Source organism: Carassius auratus, chromosome 22 (assembly GCF_003368295.1).
Source record: "Carassius auratus strain Wakin chromosome 22, ASM336829v1, whole genome shotgun sequence".
In the NCBI taxonomy this organism is placed as follows: domain Eukaryota; kingdom Metazoa; phylum Chordata; class Actinopteri; order Cypriniformes; family Cyprinidae; genus Carassius; species Carassius auratus.
The window spans coordinates 29,130,591-29,151,594 of record NC_039264.1 but is presented as its reverse complement, the minus strand read 5'-3'; the positions used below and the strand labels follow the sequence as shown (position 1 = coordinate 29,151,594).

At 37.4% G+C, this 21,004-nt stretch overlaps 1 protein-coding gene across 1 annotated transcript; it reads left to right on the top strand.

Annotated features, from left to right (window-relative positions):
* Positions 1-1,361: 1,361 nt before the first annotated feature.
* Positions 1,362-19,101, top strand: LOC113040279 (uncharacterized). Its single transcript, XM_026198618.1, has 6 exons — positions 1,362-1,495; positions 16,465-16,791; positions 17,053-17,379; positions 17,641-17,761; positions 17,858-17,908; positions 18,234-19,101. Exons 1-5 carry the CDS (start codon positions 1,450-1,452, stop codon positions 17,874-17,876), a joined length of 840 nt encoding a protein of 279 aa, XP_026054403.1. The 5' UTR covers positions 1,362-1,449; the 3' UTR covers positions 17,877-17,908; positions 18,234-19,101.
* The last annotated feature ends 1,903 nt before the right edge of the window (positions 19,102-21,004 follow it).

Genomic DNA, 21,004 nt, shown 5'->3' with positions numbered 1-21,004 from the left:
CGAATCACATGCAAAATTTGCTTTCATCCAAAAAAAGTACTTTGGACCACTGAGCAACAGTCCAGTGCTGCTTCTCTGTAGCCCATTTCCTGCACACGCCTGTGCACGGTGGCTCTGGATGTTTCTACTCCAGACTCAGTCCACTGCTTCCGCAGGTCCCCCAAGGTCTGGAATCGGTTCTTCTCCACAATCTTCCTCAGGGTCCGGTCACCTCTTCTCGTGGTGCAGCGTTTTTTGCCACACTTTTTCCTTCCCACAGACTTCCCACTGAGGTGCCTTGATACAGCACTCTGGGAACAGCCTATTAGTTCAGAAATTTCTTTCTGTGTCTTACCCTCTCGCTTGAGGGTGTCAATGATGGCCTTCTGGACAGCAGTCAGGTCGGCAGTCTTACCCATGATTGCGGTTTTGAGTAATGAACCAGGCTGGGAGTTTTTAAAAGCCTCAGGAATCTTTTGCAGGTGTTTAGAGTTAATTAGTTGATTCAGATGATAAGGTTAATAGCTCGTTTAGAGAACCTTTTCATGATATGCTAATTTTTTGAGATAGGAATTGAGCTGTATGCCAAAATCATCAGTATTAAAACAATAAAAGACCTGAAATATTTCAGTTGGTGTGCAATGAATCTAAAACATATGAAAGTTAAATTTTTATCATTACATTATGGAAAATAATGAACTTTTATCACAATATGCAAATTCTTTGAGAAGGACCTGTATTATGTCAGGGAATCGGTGGTAATGAGCTTGTTTCGTTGTAAAGCAGACAGAATTAAGTATTTATGGTGGTTGTGGTTGTATATATGTAGTAAAAATGCCGTCTAAAACTGCTCACATTTGTATTTCCTGGGTGTAAGATTTTTTTACTTATGCAAAATCTGTATTTGCTAAATAGCATTTAATAGGTTAATTCACCCAGAACGCTATTTTTTATTATTATTATTCCACTGCTTTACTTTTCCATTGTATTTCAATGTAAATGCGCTACTGGGTGTCTTGAATGCTGTGCGCTCGTCTCAGATCATTAGCAGCTTCTCGCGCATTATTCTCGTGTATAATAGCCTACATCCTTCTAAAAGAAATACAGATTCTAAAACACTGTAGACATTTTTTACTAAAAATAATAGGCAAAAGTAACTGTTAATATTCTAAAAATATAGATCCTTTATGACGTATGCAGCCTACAAATGCGACCTCCGCAGAATGCAGCTGTTTGAGAAACTGCCAGAGTGTTTCCGCTTATGTGTGTTTTAAATTATATTATGCGTCATCAGACGTTAAGCCAACGTCCAGTGGCCGCCCGAGACTGAGTCAGACGGCGTGGTTTCTGACAGCGATACACACACCTCCAGACAGCCTACGTCACAACTCTGAATTACAAAAATAATGCTGCTCCATTGATTGAAAGTAGCCTACTGAAGCACGTTTGAGAAGAAACATTGGGACAAAAATGCTTTCCGTTGGTTGGTTTGCAGTTTCTGCATTTCTTTTGCGAGGTAGGACATTTTTTTTTTTTTTTTCTCGTGATTAATTGATAATATAGGCTATATATGATTTATGATATATGATATATAATTTATTGATAACATAGGCTATATATAACCCATACTGGTTACGAGTAAAATAAATCATGAGTAAATTCACATCTCAATTCATGTTAAACTCAAAATAACTGAAAGAACATGTTGTGTTGACATTAAATTTGATGAAATCTTTATATCAGAATATTCAGAAATCAGAATATTGATTAAAAAAAATAACTCTACAATATGTTAAAGATCTGACTATTACAAAAGCAACAGCGAATAGGCTAAAAATAAATTAATAAGCGGAACATTTTAAATGCTGAACTTATTCTCTTATATATTTTTTGTTTAATCCTTTCTTCATCCCACAGACTGCACATCACTCTAACTTTATGACTCAACTTCCTTTCTATTCTCTCTTACCTTTCTTCCAATTCATCTTTTTATTTTCATTGTAAAGAGACATACAACGAAATTATAGACTTTCCAACGTATACAGCAAAAGGAAAATAGAAATAAGTGATAAATATAGAGTGCATATATGTTATTGTCATAAATGCATGCTCTTGAATATCAAGAAGGTGTTGTAGGGGGGTTTTTTGTTTTGTTTTTTTGTTTTTAAATCTCAGAGTTCAACAGGGTAACAGCTTCTGGATAAAAACTTTAGTGTGAACCTATAGTGTGTTCCAGAAGGTAGCAGTTCAAACAGATGATGGGCGGGATGATTGAATCCTTTAGAATGTTCTGTGCTTTCTTCAGGCAACATATAATGAATAACTGTTGGTTTGTGATGTTCTCTGCAGCCTTTGTGACTCTTTACAGAGCATTTTTTATCATCTGCAGAGCTACTTCCATACCACACTAGCATGCCATGTGTGAGTACACTCTCCATAGAACATCCATAGAATAACACAAGAAGCTGCTGTGATAGGTTCATCGTCCTGGGCATTCAAGAGGGCACAAAAGTAGTATAGTAATTTCTGTGATATTGGTGTTTGGCAGAGATGTATAAAGTACTAGAGAACCATACTTGAGTAAAAGTACAAGTGCTCTATCAAATAAGTGACTTGAGTAGAAGTAGAAGTGCTCTTTAAGCACCACACTTAAGTAGAAGTACTAAAGTATTCAACATTTTTTGTACTTAAGTATTGCAAGTAGTCTATTTTAAAATTTACTACTCAAGTACTGAAAGTAAAAGTAGAAAGTATTGTGTTATGTAGCTATTAAAGAAAGTAGTCAAAAGTTTGAACATATTGTTTTTACTATTTCAAATGATTAACCTAAAGGACAATCACAATTCCTTTGACTGTAACTTCTTGTAAACACAAAACGGTTACTAGGGTTAGTTAGCCCAATTTGCAAAATGATGTCATTAATAACTTACCCTCATGTTGTTTCAAACCCGTAAGACATCAGAGGGTCCATACCTGTCAAGTTTTGGATTTGCAAATAAGGGAAATTTTCCGGCGCCCACCTCGAGCAGTACCACCACCCCAACAAAGCTCCAGTATCCCTTACATTTTAAGACAGGTGTTATAGCCCAAATGAAAACACAAACGGGTATATATGAAGAGCATTTATTTAAAGGCTTATTTGCATATTTTCTGTTAATTTAACATTGCTTGTCTTTACACTTACATTTTATTTTCATTCCACACATTGTTTTAATTTCATATTGCTTTTCTTTTACAGTTTTTCTTTTCATTTCACATAACTTTTCTTTTACTCTTTTAGTGAGTTGTTGTACAAATTTGTTGCAAACTTTGCATTCTTTAAAAAAGTAAATTCGCTGTCCCATTTATCACGGTATTTACACAAGGGTTTTGGTTTTTTGGGATGGTGTGCCTTCAACTCTCTATCGTAGCATCCATCATCCGTCTCTGTTTTGTCTTTTGTTGTTGTTTTTCCCGCGTTATAACCATAGACAGTAAAAGAAATGGACACAGCGACCCCATTGGAACTCAATTGAGACAAATGAAGCCCGGTTTTAGCGTTTTTTAGCACTTCCGTTTCTGACGCGCAGACTCAGACGAAGCTTGACGACGTCAGCAACCTGTCTGACAGATGTAAATGTTCTAGTAGCTGTGCGTGCAAACTGCCATCGTTAATCTTGCAGAGACGGCGAGCTTGAGCGGGGAGTTCTTTGTCGTGAGTGAGCAGGAGTAAGTAATCTGATTAATTATTTTGTATAGTATTTTAAAATGTAGCTTCTCCACCTGTCTGTACGGTAATGCGACAGCGAGCCGAGTGGTTATGACGCAATCGTTAGCCTATTTTTTTACAAAAACTGTTTATACGGGGCCATAATGTAACATAGAAGGTAATGGAGCCCTTTATACATTGTCGTGTATCTTTAGAAATGAATAATGGACAAACAGAATCTTTATAAACGCCTCAGATGTAAAGTTATCCGCTGTCAAAGTGACGCCTAAATGAATGGGAGTCAATGGGAATGCTAACACAAGTGAAGTTCTGCTACAAGATGGCAGCACGCAGCCGACTTCAACTTCCGGTCGAGTTCCTTGCCCCTTGGTTATAACTCATGTCATCTGACCTCACACACCCCTCGCGACAGGCTACTACAGGTGGCAGTTATCGCGAGACTAGTGACAGAGCTCAGATTTGGATTTTTTTTTTTTATTATTTTATTAATAACGCAGGTTAAAATAAAAAAATTAAAAAACGGGAGATTTACGGGAAAATACTAATACGGGAGGACGGCGGGAAAGAAGGGTAAAATACGTGACTTTCCCGGCCAAAACGGGATACTTGACAGGTATGAGAGGGTCATTTAGAATTTTTCGAAGCATCGAAAATACATTTTGGTCCAAAAATAGCAAAAACTAGACTTTATTCAGCATTGTCTTCTCTTCCGTGTCTGTTGTAAGACAGTTTAAAACAAAGCATTTTGTGATATCTGGTTCGCGAACGAATCATTAGATGTAACCGGATCTTTTTTAAACAGTCCACCAAATCGAACTGAATCGTTTTAAACAGTTCGCGTCTCCAATACGCATTAATCCACAGATGAATTAAGCTATTAACTTGTTTAATGTGTCTGACACTCCCTCTGAGTTCAAACAAACCAATATCCCGGAGTAATTCATTGACTCAAACAGTACACTGACTGAACTGACGTGAAGAGAGAACTGAAGATGAACACCGAGCCGAGCCAGATAATGACTCGTTCACGAGTCAAGAACCGTTTCTGTCCGATTCGTGAACCGAGGAGCTGATGATACTGCGCATGTGTGATTTAGCGTGAAGCAAACCGACACACAGAGCGTCTGGAACCGAACTGATTCTTTTGGTGACTGATTCTGAACTGATTCTGTGTTAATGTTATGAGCCCATGTGCAGTCAACGCCAATGACGCCATTGCATCGAGCGCAAAAGAATCGGTGAACTGTTTTCTTCAACTGGTTTATTGAATCGAACTGTCAGAAAGAACTAACGTTACTGGTCATCCGAAAACCGATGCAACCGGTTCTTGACTCGTGAACGAGTCATTATCTGGCTCGGCTCGGTGTTCATCTCTCTCTTCACAGCAGTTCAGTCAGCACGCGCAGTCTTCTTAATCGCTTGTTTCGCTCAATGATGTGCCAGCTTCATCAAACATGCCATCTACAGTTCTGGCAGTGGTTTGTAATGGAATGATTCGTAACATTATTATAATTGTAACGAGTAACGATGCAGCACATAAAAAAAATATCGGAGTAAAAGTATTAAACTCAGCGAAAATATGTACCGAAGTAAAAGTGGAAGTAGGAGAAAAAAAGAATACTCTAGTAAAGTACAGATACCGCCTTTTAGTACTTAAGTACAGTAGTGAAGTAGTTCTACTTCGTTACTATACATCTCTGGTGTTTGGTGATGAGTTTTTGGCTCAAGGTCTGCATTTGAGATTAGGACTTGATTTTCTGCAGACCAGTCAAGTTATTCCACTACTTTTGGTAATAATAGTGTATGTTTGGTGCGTTAGGTGGCCCAACCTCAAATTCTTTCACAGGGTCTGATCTGGTTCAGATGAACTGGCAAAACGTGGTGAATGCAATCTTTTGTTTGATTTTAACACAGTATAGTTTGTGTCCATAATGGGTAGGAAGTGAATGAAGTGTTTGTTGTCAGTAATAGACCGGGGCATGTTGCAATTTATGATCAGATCAGAGATTATTGCTTCTGTAATGGCTTTTTGTCGAGGATGGTTGACTGCCCACATAGCAAACGTCTTCTGGCCCAGATCCAGGCCACAGAATAACTTATCTCTCAGCCCAAGTCCCGCAAAAAAATGATGGTCCATACTGGATTAAAGACTCCGGCCACACATGGGCCATAACCGGCCCGAATCTCAGCCAGTTAATCAGCCTTAGCTGGCCCTGATCTGGGCCAAAACAGCTTTTATTATCGGTCCCAATTCTCAGCCTTAAGTAAACCAGAATCCCCAAATCTTAGCCACACCTGAGCCTTATATAGCCCAGACCCAACCCGGACAGCAAGCAGTGTCGGCCCAGATCCAGCCCGAATGGATTTCACGCAACTCTTCTCAAAACACCCAAATGCTCACTCTCCAATACTGCATTCTGGTGGATGAAACATGCAGAAATATAATGATAAAGTTGTGACCTATAGTGTTTTCCAGAAGGTAGCAGTTCAAACAGATGATGGGCGGGATGATGTGAATCCTGTAGAATGTTGTGTGCTTTCTTCAGGCAACGTGTAATGAATATATTTTCCAGAGCAGGTAACTGTTGGTTTGTGATGTTCTCTGCAGCCTTTGTGACTCTTTACAGAGCATCTTTGTCATCTGCAGAGCTACTTCCATACCACACCAGCATGCCATGTGTGAGTACACTCTCCGTAGAACATCTATAGAATAACACAAGAAGCTACTGTGATAGGTTCATCGTCCTGGGAATTCTTAAAAAATGCCCAGGAAAAAAATTGCCCTCGCTTGTGTGCCCTCTTGACTAGAGCCATGATGTTTATTGTCCATTAGAGGTCCTCAGAGATGTGTGTTCCCAGGAATTTAAAGCTAGACACTCTTTCCACCTTCTCTCCATTAATGTACAATGGTGTATGAACATCTTGTCTATTTCTGAAGTCAATTATGAGTTCTTTTGTTTTCTTGATTATACTCTATGCACCATATCATTAGCTTCTGTAACTCCTCTCTGTAGGCATACTCAGTGCCTCTGTTGATCAATCCCACCACAGTCGTATCATCAGCGAATTTGATAATGATGTTAGTATGATGACATGGTGTACAATCATCAGTATACAGTAAGTAGAGAAATGGACTTAGCACACAGCCTTGTGGCACTCCTGTGCTGAGTGTCATAGTTGAGGAGTGATGTGAGCCCATCCGTACAGACTGTGGCCGCTGTGTTAAGAAGTCTTTAATCCACAGGCAAATGTTGTATTTTATGCCTAATCACAACACTTCCTCTCCCTTTGTGAGATCAGTGGCACCAGCAAAAGGCTTCAGAATGCTGACCAGGGACCAAAAGTCAAAATAGCCATGGGAAAGTCAAATTCCAATTTAGTTTTGTCACAATGAAGTCTTTTTTTCTGCATTTCTGGCAAAATTATCCCACTGCATGATTTCACTAAGTGAAACTGAACTTGTAAACTGAACCAGACAATTTGGTCAGTCTCACTTTTAAACCCTTTTATCCTATTTGTTATTTTAGGAGTTTTCCCCATTGAAGCATTTCTTTTAATATAACTGATTAAGTAGTCAAACTCATGGCTTGTACATTACAGTAGTCAAACTCATGGCTTGTACATTACAGTATATTGCCAAAAGTATTGGGACAACCCCTTCTAACGAAGAGGACTACTTTAGTAATTTCTGTGATATTGGTGTTTGGTAATGAGTTTTTGGCTCAAGGTCTGCATTTAAAGTCACACCAGAACTGTTCAGCTGGGATTAGGACTTGATTTTCTGCAGACCAGTCTAGTTCTTCCAGTACTTTTGGTAATAATAGTGTATGTTTGGTGCAGTAGGTGGCCCAACCTCAAATTCTTTCACAGGGTCTGATCTGGTTCAGATGAACTGGAAAAATGTGCTGAATGCAATCTTTTGTTTGATTTTAACAGAGACAGTATAGTTTGTGTCCATAATGGGTAGGAAGTGAATGAAGTGTTTGTTGTCAGTAATAGACCAGGGCATGTTGAAATTAATGCTCAGATCAGAGATTATTGCTTCTGTAATGGCTTTTTGTCGAGGATGATTGACTGCCCACATAGCAAAGGTCTTCTGGCCCAGATCCAGGCCACACAATGACTTTTCTCTCGGCCCAAGTACTGCAAAAAATGAAGTGGCCCAGAACTGGATTAAAGACTCGGGCCACACATGGGCCATAACCGGCCTGGATCTCAGCCAGTTAATAAGCCTTAGCTGGCCCTGATCTGGCCCAAAAAAGGTTTTATTATTGGTGCCAATTCTCAGTCTTAAGTAAACCAGAATCCCCAAATCTGAGCCACACCTGAGCCTTATATAGCCCAGACCCAACCCAGACAGCAAGCAGTGTCGGCCCAGATCCGGCCCGAATGGATTTCCGAATGGATCAACACTATATTGCTGTCTGGGAATTTTAATATTTCATATTATTACCTTGTATATTACTATGATCACAATTATTAATATTGTCAAAGTCACCTTTATTTATATAGCGCTTTAAACAAAATACATTGCGTCAAAGCAACTGAAAAACATTCATTTGGAAAACAGTGTCTCAATAATGCAAAATGATAGTTAAAGGCAGTTCACCATTGAATTCAGTTATGTCATCTCTGTTCAGTTAAATAGTGTCTGTGCATTTATTTGCAATCAAGTCAATGATATCGCTGTAGATGAAGTGACCCCAACTGAGCAAGCCAGAGGCCACACATCATGTAACTTTGCAATAAAATAAACGTATTGCATTGGTTTTTCTATTTATTTTTATAAAGAACAAATCAACCAATAAAGAGTGAGTGTATAAAGTATACAGTCTATAAGAGAAACGTAACAGATAGACACAACTTAATCATAATAATGTATTACAGAGCAGTACCACAGTAGTCCAAATGACGATGCATTTCAGATACAGTCCACTCTGGCAGAATAAAACAGTAGTGTGAGGAGCAGGGCATAATTTAAGTTGTTAAACGCTGAAAATACTATCCCGTTCCACTCCCTCAAGGCGTGCGTTTCTCATTCAAAACACGAATCAGCGGAAACACGACATGTCACAATCTCTGAAGAAACCGGCGAGAGCCAATGAGCGTTTGATATCGCTGCCGTAAAACTTGTTGTAAAACTTCTTAATGGCACTTTTTTAAATGGTTACCATAGCTACAGAGGAAGGAGATAAATATCGCCAATGAATGTGGTTTTAATTTGGATCTGTTCCTCACAGCAAGTATCACATGGATACAGGATTTAATTAAAAATAAAATACTTTCATGATTATTTTATTTTATATGCTTGTGCATGACAGCATACTAATAAAAATTATGTGCCCCCACTCTCTATTATAGATCAGTGTGTGTCCCATTGTAAACCAGATGAATATTACATGAGAACGGTTAAATACTCTCTCTCTTATTTGTACCAAGAATAATAATATACTATTTATTACAATTATAATTAAGTGCAGTTTAATGCACTTGACTGATTTGCTTAATTTTTAAATGATATGTTTCATTCTGTTTTGACTTGCTATTTCAAAGACTACATTTGAACAATGCTACACATCTTTAAAATGTATGTGATCATTTAACCATTATCATACAATATTGTATTTATCTTGTTTATCATGGGTCACATAATATACTGCCAGATCTTAGCCTGATTTGGGCCACATATCACCTGACTGATCTGGGCCACACTCCTCCCAGGTGTTGGTGTACTTGACTGGCCAGCAAAGTCACCAGACCTGAACCCCAGAGAGAATCTTTTGGCTATTGTCAAGAGGAAGATAAGAAACAAGAGACCAAACAATCCAGATGAGCTGAAGGCCACTGTCAAAGAAACCTGGGCCTCCATACCACCTCAGCAGTGCCACAAACTGATCACCTCCATGTCACGCCGAATTGAGGCAGTAATTAAAACAATAGGTCCCCTAACAAGTACATGTACAGTAAATGAACATACTTTCCAGAAGGCCAAAAATTCCCTTTTTTAATTTATTGAATTTATTTAATAAACGAGTTTCACAATTTGAGTTGAATTACTGAAATAAATGAACTTTTCTACCACATTCTAATTTATTTAGATGCACCTGTTGCCTCACTGAGGTTTCTTGAAATAAAACCGATTGTAATGGACAATAGTACTTGCTGTAAGTGACCTCTAGTTGTCACTGTGTTATTGTAGTGTTAATGTGTTCTTCGCAGTGATAGAAACAGTTCAGGGTTCTTTGGCTGCAAGAGAAAGATGTAAAACCATGAGGTTATCTGCAGTGTTGCCAAATGATCCAATAAGACTAGCTATATCCTGTCACATCCATGCTGTGCTCTACCAAAATTACAGGCTAAAAAGAAAAAGAAAAAACATCAGATATTGCCAAAGTAACTCAAAACATTGATAAGAGTTGGAACAACGGTCTCTTAATTTGTTGATAAAATCCCCAAACTCTAGATGTCTGTGAGGCTGCAAGAAAAGTTTCTGCTATCAAAGAAAACAAAACAAGAGGATGACTTATGACACTGGAAAGAAGAGAGAGCACTTGAAAGGGGATGAAAATAGACTGCCCCATTAGTCACCGTCTAATCGTTAGAGACAAAGAGTCTGAGAAATATCTGACACAGGAAGGGTCTGACCTCCCTGCTCACAACGCTATAGAAAGATTTGTGGGCGCTCTGACGTAGATCTAATCAGGCATGTGCACACATAGACATCAAAGGGGGCTTGAGCACCTGCCCTTTTTATTCCTGGAGAGAAAGTGCCCTTTTTTCTGGGGTGCTTTTTTTTTTGAAAAAATAATATACATTCCTGTTTGCGCACAGCTTCCCTGTCAAACAAATATATTTATTGAAGAATAGTATATCTAAATATCAGGTCAGCTCATTGACCACCAATCCCCCCCAACTCCCTTCCCCCCTTGCGCGCAGCGGCGCACATCGGCACACATCAGATACACAGACACACACCTGCAGGCAGCAGCAGCCCCTCCCAGCAGTGTTTTTCTTGGCTTGTGCTGAGGTGAGTGGAGCTGGTGATGAACAAAAGATTAAAATACCAGTGCCCCGAATAATGCTCGAATTTACTGCTGATTAGCCAAAGGCAAATATAACTTAGTTAACCTGTGTTTTGCTAGCATGCACGCCTCATGAGCTACTAGACTAGATCTGTGTAAAGGATAATCGCTATACATTATCCTCCTGCTTATTACCTGGCTACCTACCAAATAAATAAATAATTTGACACAAAATATTAAAAGGGAGTTTATTGATTTAAACCCGATTGTATTGCTTCCGCTAAAGAAAATAGTACGCTCCGTCTCTACGGTTAGAATCCTGTGAGTCCATAGCAACGCTCTGTTTTTCATGGCAACGGTTGTTATACTCCGCACAGCGGTCTGTTATCAAGAAATAACAGACCGCATTCTACATTGGAGATCAACCAAGCCAGGGGCGTAGATTACGCGGGGGACACGGGGGAATTTATGAAATCATGGAAATTCGTCCCACGCACTTTTTCAGTCAAATGTTTTCCCATACATGTTTTCAAGAGCTGGTGTGAATAAATATAGATTTAAACTCAAAGAGACAGGATAGTCTGCGCATGACCTGATATTTTATTCGGACCCAGAAGCGCTAAACACTCCTGCAGTGTGTTTCTTCATTCATCCTCGAAGCCGAAGCGCGCTCTCGCGCAGAAAGTCATATCAGGAAACTGCTAATATGGGCAACAGCGTCCAGCTAGCACTGTTTGAAAACAGTTGTTTTGACTGAAGAATTTAAATTTTTGGAAACATGAAGACATTAATATACGATTGCGACAATATATGTTTTTTCAAGTAATCTCCAGCAGGTGATAAATACAGTATATCAACAAAACAGTGCTAATTGACATATATTTATTACAGTATTGAAACCAGGGACGGACTGGGACTAAAAAACGGCCCTGGACTTTGACTAGGCCCGGCCCAAAGCAATCGGTGCATGTAAACTCGACAACAACAAAAATAATGCCTAGCATGAGTGTCATGAGACTTTAATTGTGGCTCATGATACTATACCATCCAAATTATAGCAATAGCACTGATGTTGACTAAATGTTGAGCTGGAGTGGGTGTCTTTCTCTGCTCTTGGTCTCAGCTCTTATCTGAATAAACAAACGATGGAATGGATAAATAAAAAAAATAAATAAAAAAAAAGGTTTTATTCCAAGATAGCATGGAATAGTTTATGCTTGCTGTTATAAAAAGTATATTATACAATCTATTCAATGCTGTCTTAAAATGAATTTATTACTTGATAATCTTAATTTATGCAGTAATTAATCTTACTGCACAGATTTTAATACCACATCTAAATTAAAATACACCATTACAAATTTAACTTCTATATTCAAAATCTTCAAAATTTGTAAATAATAAGTGTAATGTTACCAACATTTTTAAAAGTAAAAGCACATCATATTTCTTAATATTAGCTACTGCATGTTACATTTTACAGCTAAAAGTTTGGCTTTTTTTAACTACTGTAATCATTAAAAAATTTTAGCAACCTGAATCTCACTTCCTAACATCATCTCTAGCAAGTAACTTTCTTTCTGCTCTCATGTTCCATACTTGGATCTGGATCTGCCTGTGGAACCAGCTCATCTTTCTGTCCCTCATCATCATCTCTGGTGGCATGATGCTGCATAGGTGTCTGGCTCACTTCTTCACTGTTATTTATATGAGAGGTGCTGCTACTGGAAAATACTGTTATATATTTCAGTTAGTTTGGGACATTTAGCGGCTTCAGTATCTAAATTCCACATTTTTTTTCTCTAGCCTTCTCAGCCCCACCCTTTTCTTTCTGATTTTTACCCGCGGCCGCGTTATGCATATTGTTTGTTTGTTTATGCTTCTTCTATCTGACGTTAACGTCTTTGCTGTTGGTTTCTTCCTACTCTTCCACTTCTTCTTCTCCTTACTTGGCGGCCACGGCCAGTGCAGCGCATTGCTGCCACCTACAGTACTGGAGTGTAAAAACAGATTAGTGGGGGAAAAAAACGGTGATGACTGCATGCTTGGCGGCCGGCCGGTGTTCTGTCGATTTGTCCTACGCTGTCAGATTTTCCTACCTCCCACCAAAACAGTGGGGTAGTACAATTCCAAAACGAAAATTTTACTGTAAAGTTATGGTTTATTAACGTCTACATCTACCACAACCCTAATCATACCCTTACAGTACTGCAAATACAGTAATTATGTGTTATATTCGCGGTTGTAGCTAGAAGGGATACAGTTACAGGAAACCAACAATAAATATTATTTTCTACCAATTAGATTGCGTTTTTATTAAAGTCTACAACTACCCCAGCCCTAAAACTACCCTTACAGTAATGCGCGCGTGCGCAGTAAACCCGCGTAGGAAAATCTGACAGGGTAGGATAAAATGTCAGGACACCTCACCGGCCGTCCTGGAGTACCGGTGTTCTGTCGATTTGTCCTACGCTGTCAGATTTTCCTACCTCCCACCAAAACAGTGGGTTGTACAATTCCACAACGAAAATTCTACTGTAAAGTTATGGTTTATTAACGTCTACACCTACCACAACCCTATCATACCCTTACAGTACTGCAAATACAGTAATTATGTGTTATATTCGCGGTTGTAGCTAAAAGGGATACAGTTACAGGAAACCAACAATAAATAATATTTTCTACCAATTAGATTGCGTTTTTGTTAAAGTCTACACCTACCCCAGCCCTAAACCTACCCTTACAGTAATGCAGATACATTAAATATCGTTGTTTAGCATGAGACAAAGGACGCGATATTGATGTGCGCGTGCGCAGTAAACCCGCGTAGGAAAATCTGACAGGGTAGGATAAAATGTCAGGACACCGGCCGTTCTGTGATTCTCCAGATCACACAGATGGCCAGTCCGCCCCTGATTGAAACTATTCTGCCTTCTTATGTGATAAATAAATGTTTGTATTATATAAAAAAAAAAATTGTTATTGTCAAGCAGTTATATATTTCTAAGCAAATTAAAGCTAGAAATTAGAGAATAATTCAAGTTGCCTATAATATCCACTACCAGTCAAGTCTCTTCTGTTCACCAAGCCTGCATTTATTTGATCCAAAGTACAGCAAAACAGTAAACTGAAATATTTTTACTAGACTATTTAAAATATCTGCATTCTATTTGAATATACTTCAAAATGTTATTTATTAAGATTTTAAAGCTTCCTAAATAAAAGTATTCATATCTATCATTTATTTTCCAATAAATATATATTTTTGAATGATATACTGTATAATGTTGCAAAGGCTTTTTATTTCACATAAATGCTGATCTTTGGTTCCTTCTATTCACCAAAGAATGCTGAAAAAAAAAATGTACTCATGTTTTAAATATTGATAATCAGCAAATCAGCGTATTAGAATGATTTGATTTCTTAAGGATGTGACACTAGACTGGAGTAATGATGCTGAACATTCACCTTTGATCACAGGAATAAATTGTAAAATATTTTCAAATAGAAAATAGTTATTTTAAATATAGTAAAAACTTCTAAAACTTTTGCTGTACTTTGGATCAATTAGATTACGGAAATGTTCTATTGTAATATTTTATATTGCAATGTGTGTGTGTATATATATATGTGTGTGTGTGTGTGTGTGTATATATATATATATATATATATATATATATATATATATATATATATATATATATATATATATATATATATATATATATATACAATTTCTGTCCCCCTCACTTCTGAAAAGATGGCTACGCCCCTGAACCAAGCCGTGTAATAAAATAAGTTAATAAAATAAGAACGTCCCCAGTTAGTTAATGACTTGCATCAAGAGTCTTTCCCCCTGAAATTTAGAAATCTAAATTGGTGAATCTAGAAGAAATCTACAGATGCAAACAGATGGAGGATAGGCTACACTCTAAAAAATGTAGTAAATCTGAGTAACTGCCTCTGTACATTAATAAATAAAACTGAGTAGAAATAAGTTAACATTAAAAATAACAATATTGATAAATTAACTTTTTAATTATGAACTTTTTTTTATTTCCTCTAAACCTTTATAAAATAGTATTCCATACAACCACAAATACATACATGACATTGGCTTTTATAAAATTGTATTTAATTTTTACTCAATTATTTTGGTAAGTTTAATTCAAACAATCAAGTAAGATTTTCAGAGATTTTATTAAGTTAATTAAGTTAAATATTTACTAAGCCACAGAATATTTTTTGAGTGTAGTAAACAAACTCCATCTAAATGTGGATTTTGAAGGTTTTATTTGATGATGGTGATGATACAGTCCTCCCTCAAATGTGAAACTAAGTCCTTGTCAGTCACCATCAGTTATTGTGTATGTGTACATGCATAGCAATAATAATATTAATGTATTTGATTAAAACATTAAGGCAATTCAGTATTCTGATGATTAGTTGTGTGAAGCTAAAAAGTTATTTTGCTTGTGAAACAAAAAGTATTTAAACAATTAATTGTAATCATGCTTACAGTGCAGGGCCAGGCAGGCAGCATGATGCAAAGTTAACAAAATAGCAGCGACAACCCTCTTCAGTTTAGAGTGAATATTTGTGTTGATTTAAAAGTGTTATGTGTTCTGATAACACCAAAATAACTAAAATGATGTAGTGCCTTGTGCAAAAAAAACAAATTATTAGTAAAACACACCCCTCTGCTTGATGCAGTTATTTTGGTTATTCTAAATACTTGAAACTAGTAGCATAGCACATTGTGGGATGGTTTCCTTTGCTGCTCTATAAACCTAGTGAATACTAAGGAGACCATGGTTTCTGTGTGAACTGATTATTTTGTAGACATCTTTTGAAAATTAGAGTTTGAGGAAGAAAAAATTAATTAACTTTTTTTTTTTTTTAAAGGAAGTCAGTGTTGCGTTAATATATCTACTTTTTTGTTTCAAAAAAGAAAAAGAAATACGTAATTATGAGAAGTGCCCTTTATTTCACTTGAGCCCCTGCCCCTCAGAATGTCTGTGCACGTACCTGGATCTAATGCTTATCTTGTTTTAAAAATGGCTGCAAAGAAAACAAGCTTGTTGATCTTTTGCTGACTAACCACAAGGAGGGTAACGTTGACCTCATTAAATATTGTTGTGGACGAAGTATAAAGACCCTTAACTTAATAATGTTTAAAGCACTGTAAAAATACTCTGATGAAGTGAAATACCTGCATTGAAAGTTTTACTTCAGTAAATATAATCAAGTATAAACATTACTTAATGTAAGTATAATCTGGGAAGTTTTTTTTTAAGTAAAATTGGACTACAGTACTATTATTTTTTTTATATTATTAGATGATTATTCCTAGTCCCGACTCTCCCAACTGCCATCCTGCTACTGCTCACGTGAAAATAAATTAAAATATAATAATGAATCATGTGTATTGTTATTTTAATGTGCTAATTTCCATGTATAATCTTCATATGTGTGTGAAAGAATATGCAATGATCACTCCTTTGTTTGAATGAATGCAATATATGAGTCAAGAGATGTGTGTTGTGTGATGTTTATCATGATGTACGATAAATACCATATAACCTCCATTATAACATGTACGTTTGTCTGTTGAGTGAATGTGTGAATTGTTTTTATGCTGTTTTTTTAATCTGTAGAATTACAATTTTTACAGCAATTTCCCGTTGTATTTTTTGTATATTTTTGTCCAGCTTTCCCCAGACATTTATAACTATCTGTTAATTTCTTCTCTAGGTGCGTCTGGTTCAGACGGAGTCTCGGTGTCAGTGATGGAGGGAGATTCAGTCACTTTAAACACTGAGGTTAAAAGAAACCACACAGAAAAGATTAACTGGTATTTTGATGACACTCGCATCGCTCAAATCAGTGGAAATCTCAGTTATTCCTGTACTGATGTTCAGTGTAATAATGGCACTGAGAGATTCAGAGACAGACTGAAGCTGAACAATCAGACCGGATCTCTGCGCATCAGGAACATCACAATCACAGACTCTGGGAAATATATACTAGTGATCATCAACGGCAGTGATACTGAAAAGATCTTCAATGTTACCGTTGTTGGTGAGTTATTATGTTTCAAAGCAGGTTATATACTGTATGTTTAAGTCACATCATTGTATTTATTATACTATTCGGTTAACCTGTATCATCCAACAGAACATAATTACTTCTATATGAGCAAAGACATATCCAAAGTTAACTTGATATTAACTGTCAATTTAGTTTCTCCTGAATTTCTCAGGAAAAGAATATGCATGATTTTTTTTGTAGTTATTTTACACCCCCTGAAGATCCTCCAGCAGCTGTTGTTTTGTGTTTCAGGTGTTTCTGCAGCTGAACGAGGTGAAATAAGTGTGAAGGAGGGAGAAAATATTACTTTAGGTCCCGGTGTTATAAAAAAACCAATTGATCCGATGAGGTGGTATTTCAATGACACTCTCATCGTTGAAATCACTGCTGACCAGTGTAAGATCTGGACCGATGAACAGGGTCATAGTAGTAATGAGAGATTCAGAGACAGACTGGAGGTGAATCAGACCGGATCTCTGACCATCAAAAACACCACGAACACAGACTCTGGAGTTTATCATCTCCAGATCAACAGCGGCAGATTCGGCGTCATCAGGAGCTTCGGTCTCACGGTCACTGGTGAGTATTGATTAGTCATTAGAATCTGAGAACACATCATTTTTAAACTGACAGTAGTTTTAATGGCACTTTATTGAGTTTTTGACCGGTGTCTGAAGTGCGTATCCACATGCCACAGTGATGTTGACTTTGACCAGAGACAGTCTGTGACATCACTACAGGTGCGACAGGGTGTATAAAGAGCATTATAAAGACATGGAGGAGCTCACATCTTGAAGCATTTTGTCCAGGAGTTCATGTGAATCCTTTACTGTCCTCTAGGGGCCGCGGTGCAAGCTCCCATTCGAAAGGTTTCAGTTTCAGGTCTGGCTTCAGGGATACGCGTGACTGTTTTCCGGGGCATTATCGACAGTTGTGATTTGATGAAGGCGCTTCGCAAAGGGCAAGTATTACAAACAGCTGTTATAGTGAGAGGAAAATACTGTCTTTATTATGCAAAGTTAACATTTAATTGGCTGTGTGTGATTATTTTTAAAAGGAGAGAAGATGAAAAATAAGCTCTGCCATCTGTCAAAATTCCAAGGAGGAGGTAAAACACTGTAGCTTACTAGCATTATGAGATATCATCACTGCTGATGTGTGTTTGTATGTGTGTGATGCGGCTTGATTCATGCCATTTATTCAGATATCAAACAATGAATCACCATTAAATCAGAAAATATAACGCTATTTCTGCTCTTATGATGAAAAAAAAAAACAATAGGGGAACAAAGCTTTGTATTCATCCGCTAGTCGTTTCACTGACTGAATGGAATTTCCCTCAGAAATCATTCAGACGGGTGATCACTGGCTGATGGCAGGTCTTCCTGTAGCTGTAACAGGTTCATTTCTCTCTCTCTACTCTTACCCTACAGATGGAAAAAGGTCACGTGATTGGAGAGGATCCCAAGTGGTTCATGGATCTGCAACACTATGTCCATACTTGAGCTGTAACCTAAAATACTTACTAATCGTAAAGCACTTTTTACATGTTGTGAAGACAATAACATACCTGCTACTAGAAGCACATATAATTTAGGACGTTTAGATCAGAACGTTACTAACATTACCTGCAGCTGGAATAATGTTACATTCATAATTTAGCATGTTTGTTATAATAAGTGTCTTGCTTTATGGTTATGGGCTGAAGTGCTTCTGGAGTGAAGCTTCTGAAAGAAACTCGTGGCTATTAAACCACTAGATGCCACTTATTAACTTTTTAACTATCTATACATTATTTGTATTCAGTTTAACAATAACCTATTTGAGAATTTAGTTGTCTTGATAAATGCTTTGTGACGATAAGATGGAAACAATCAATTCAGCATTTAACCATGAATTTACACAGACATAAAACAAAACTACCATGAGTTCTCAGGACAGTCAACATTGCTTTTTCCTGTATTAGATGGCCAGATTCAGTGTGAAGAAGATATGTGCTATACTGTCAGTTTTTATGCCTACTGTATTAATGTACTGTATTTGCATACTACACTGTGCAAAATGTCAAATAATTCATCCACCTTGTTTTGCTTCAAAACAAAGTGTGTATCAGCTGGAGGGTTTGGTTCATTTGAACTCATTAGAATTGGAAATTTAACTTGAAAAATACTCCCATAGCATATGAATCTTACTACTCCCTTTGCATTTTATTTGCACGTTTGCATTTTAAGTATATCATATTTGCTGTTGTTTTTAATGACAGAGTGTGAAAAAAATGTATCAGTCTGCTGTTTTAAATAAACTATTTGAATATTATAAATGATCATTATTATGTTTTAAGAGAACAGTTTATTAAATATTTGCTCATTTATCACCAGAGTCTCCATGTAAGGATTGGATAGTTACAGCTTATCAAACTGGTGTAGCCTACATTTTTTCATTTAATAAGTGTAAAATGAGGAACATAGTCTATATTACATTATCACAGTCGGTGAGTAATGCAATCATATTTACTACTGTTTTGATTATTTCAGTTTTATTACTCAGGATTAGTTTTGATGTTGCCGTATTGAGACCACCTATTATAATTGTAATGGGGTGGAGGTAGTATTGGTAGTGGCTCTACAGGTGCTGGTCATATAATTAGAATATCATCAAAAAGTTACGTTATTTCACTTATTCCATTCAAAATGTGAAACTTGTATATTATATTCATTCATTGATCACTGAGTCGATCAGTCTGTGGCACTGCTCAGGTGATATGAGAGCCCAGGTTGCTCTGATAGTGGCCTTCAGCTCTGTATTCTTGATTCTGGCATATCACATCTTCTTCTTCACAATACTCCATAAGATTTTCTATGGGGTTAAGGTTAGGCGAGTTCGCTGGCCAGTTAAAAACCGGTATAGCATGGTCCTTAAACCAGGTACTGGAAGCTTTGGAACTGTGTGCAGGTGCCAAGTCCTGTTGGAAAATGAAATCTGCATCTCCATCAAGTTGGTCAGCAGCAGGAATCATGAAGTGCTCCAAAAACTTCCGTGTATATGGCTGAGTTGACCTTGGACCTCAGAAACACAGTGGACCAACACCACAGATGACATGGCACCCCAAACCATCACTGACTGTGGAAACTATACACTGCACCTCAAGAAACATGGATTGTGTGCCTCTCCTCTCTTCCTCCAGACTCTGGGACCCTGATTTCCAAAGGAAATGCTAAATTTACTTTCATCAGAGAAATAACTTTGGACCACTCAGCAGCAGTCCAGTCCTTTTTGAAGCGAGACGATTCTGATGCTGTCTGTTGTTCAAGAGTGGCTTGACACAAGGAATGCGAAGCTGAAACCCATGTCTTGCATACGTCTGTGTGTGGTGGTTCTTGAAGCACTGACTCCAGCTGCAGTCCACTCTTTGTGAATCTCCCCCACATTTTTGAATGGGTTTTGTTTCACAATCCTCTCCAGGGTGCGGTTATCTCTATTGCTTGTACACTTTTTTCTACCACATCTTTTCCTTCCCTTCGCCTCTCTATTAATGTGCTTGGATACAGAGCTCTGTAAACAGCCAGCCTCTTTTGCAATGACCTTTTGTGTCTTGTCCTCCTTGTCAGCAAGTCAGCAGTCTTCCTCATGATTGTGTAGCCTACAGAACTAGACTGAGAGACCATTTATAGGCCTTTGCAGGTGTTTTTAGCTAATTAACTTATTAGAGTGTGGCACCAGGCGTCTTCAATATTGAACCTTTTCACAATATTCTAATTTTCTGAGATACTGAATTTGGGATTCTCCTTAGTTGTCAGTTATAATCATCAAAAGTAAAAGAAATAAACATTTGAAATATATCAGTCTGTGTGTAAAGAATGAATATGATATACAAATTTCACTTTTTGAATGGAATTAGTGAAATGAACTTTTTGATGATATTCTAATTATATCACCAGCACCTGTGTAATAGACTTGTTTAGTACTACAAATGTGTTGGACTACAAACCCCATGAGTCCAAGTACTATAAAGAGGGAGAACCAACTTTCCAGCTTTCCTCTTTCTGGGACCATGTGCTGAGCAGGAGAAGCTGTGTGGCATGTTTCAAAGCTGTTTGGTATGAAACGACTAGTTGTCTTGTGAACAGTAAGGAAGTAATGTCTGATCCACCTCATTCATTAGTCATTCATTCAAGGGTCTACACAAATATTTCACACAAAATAG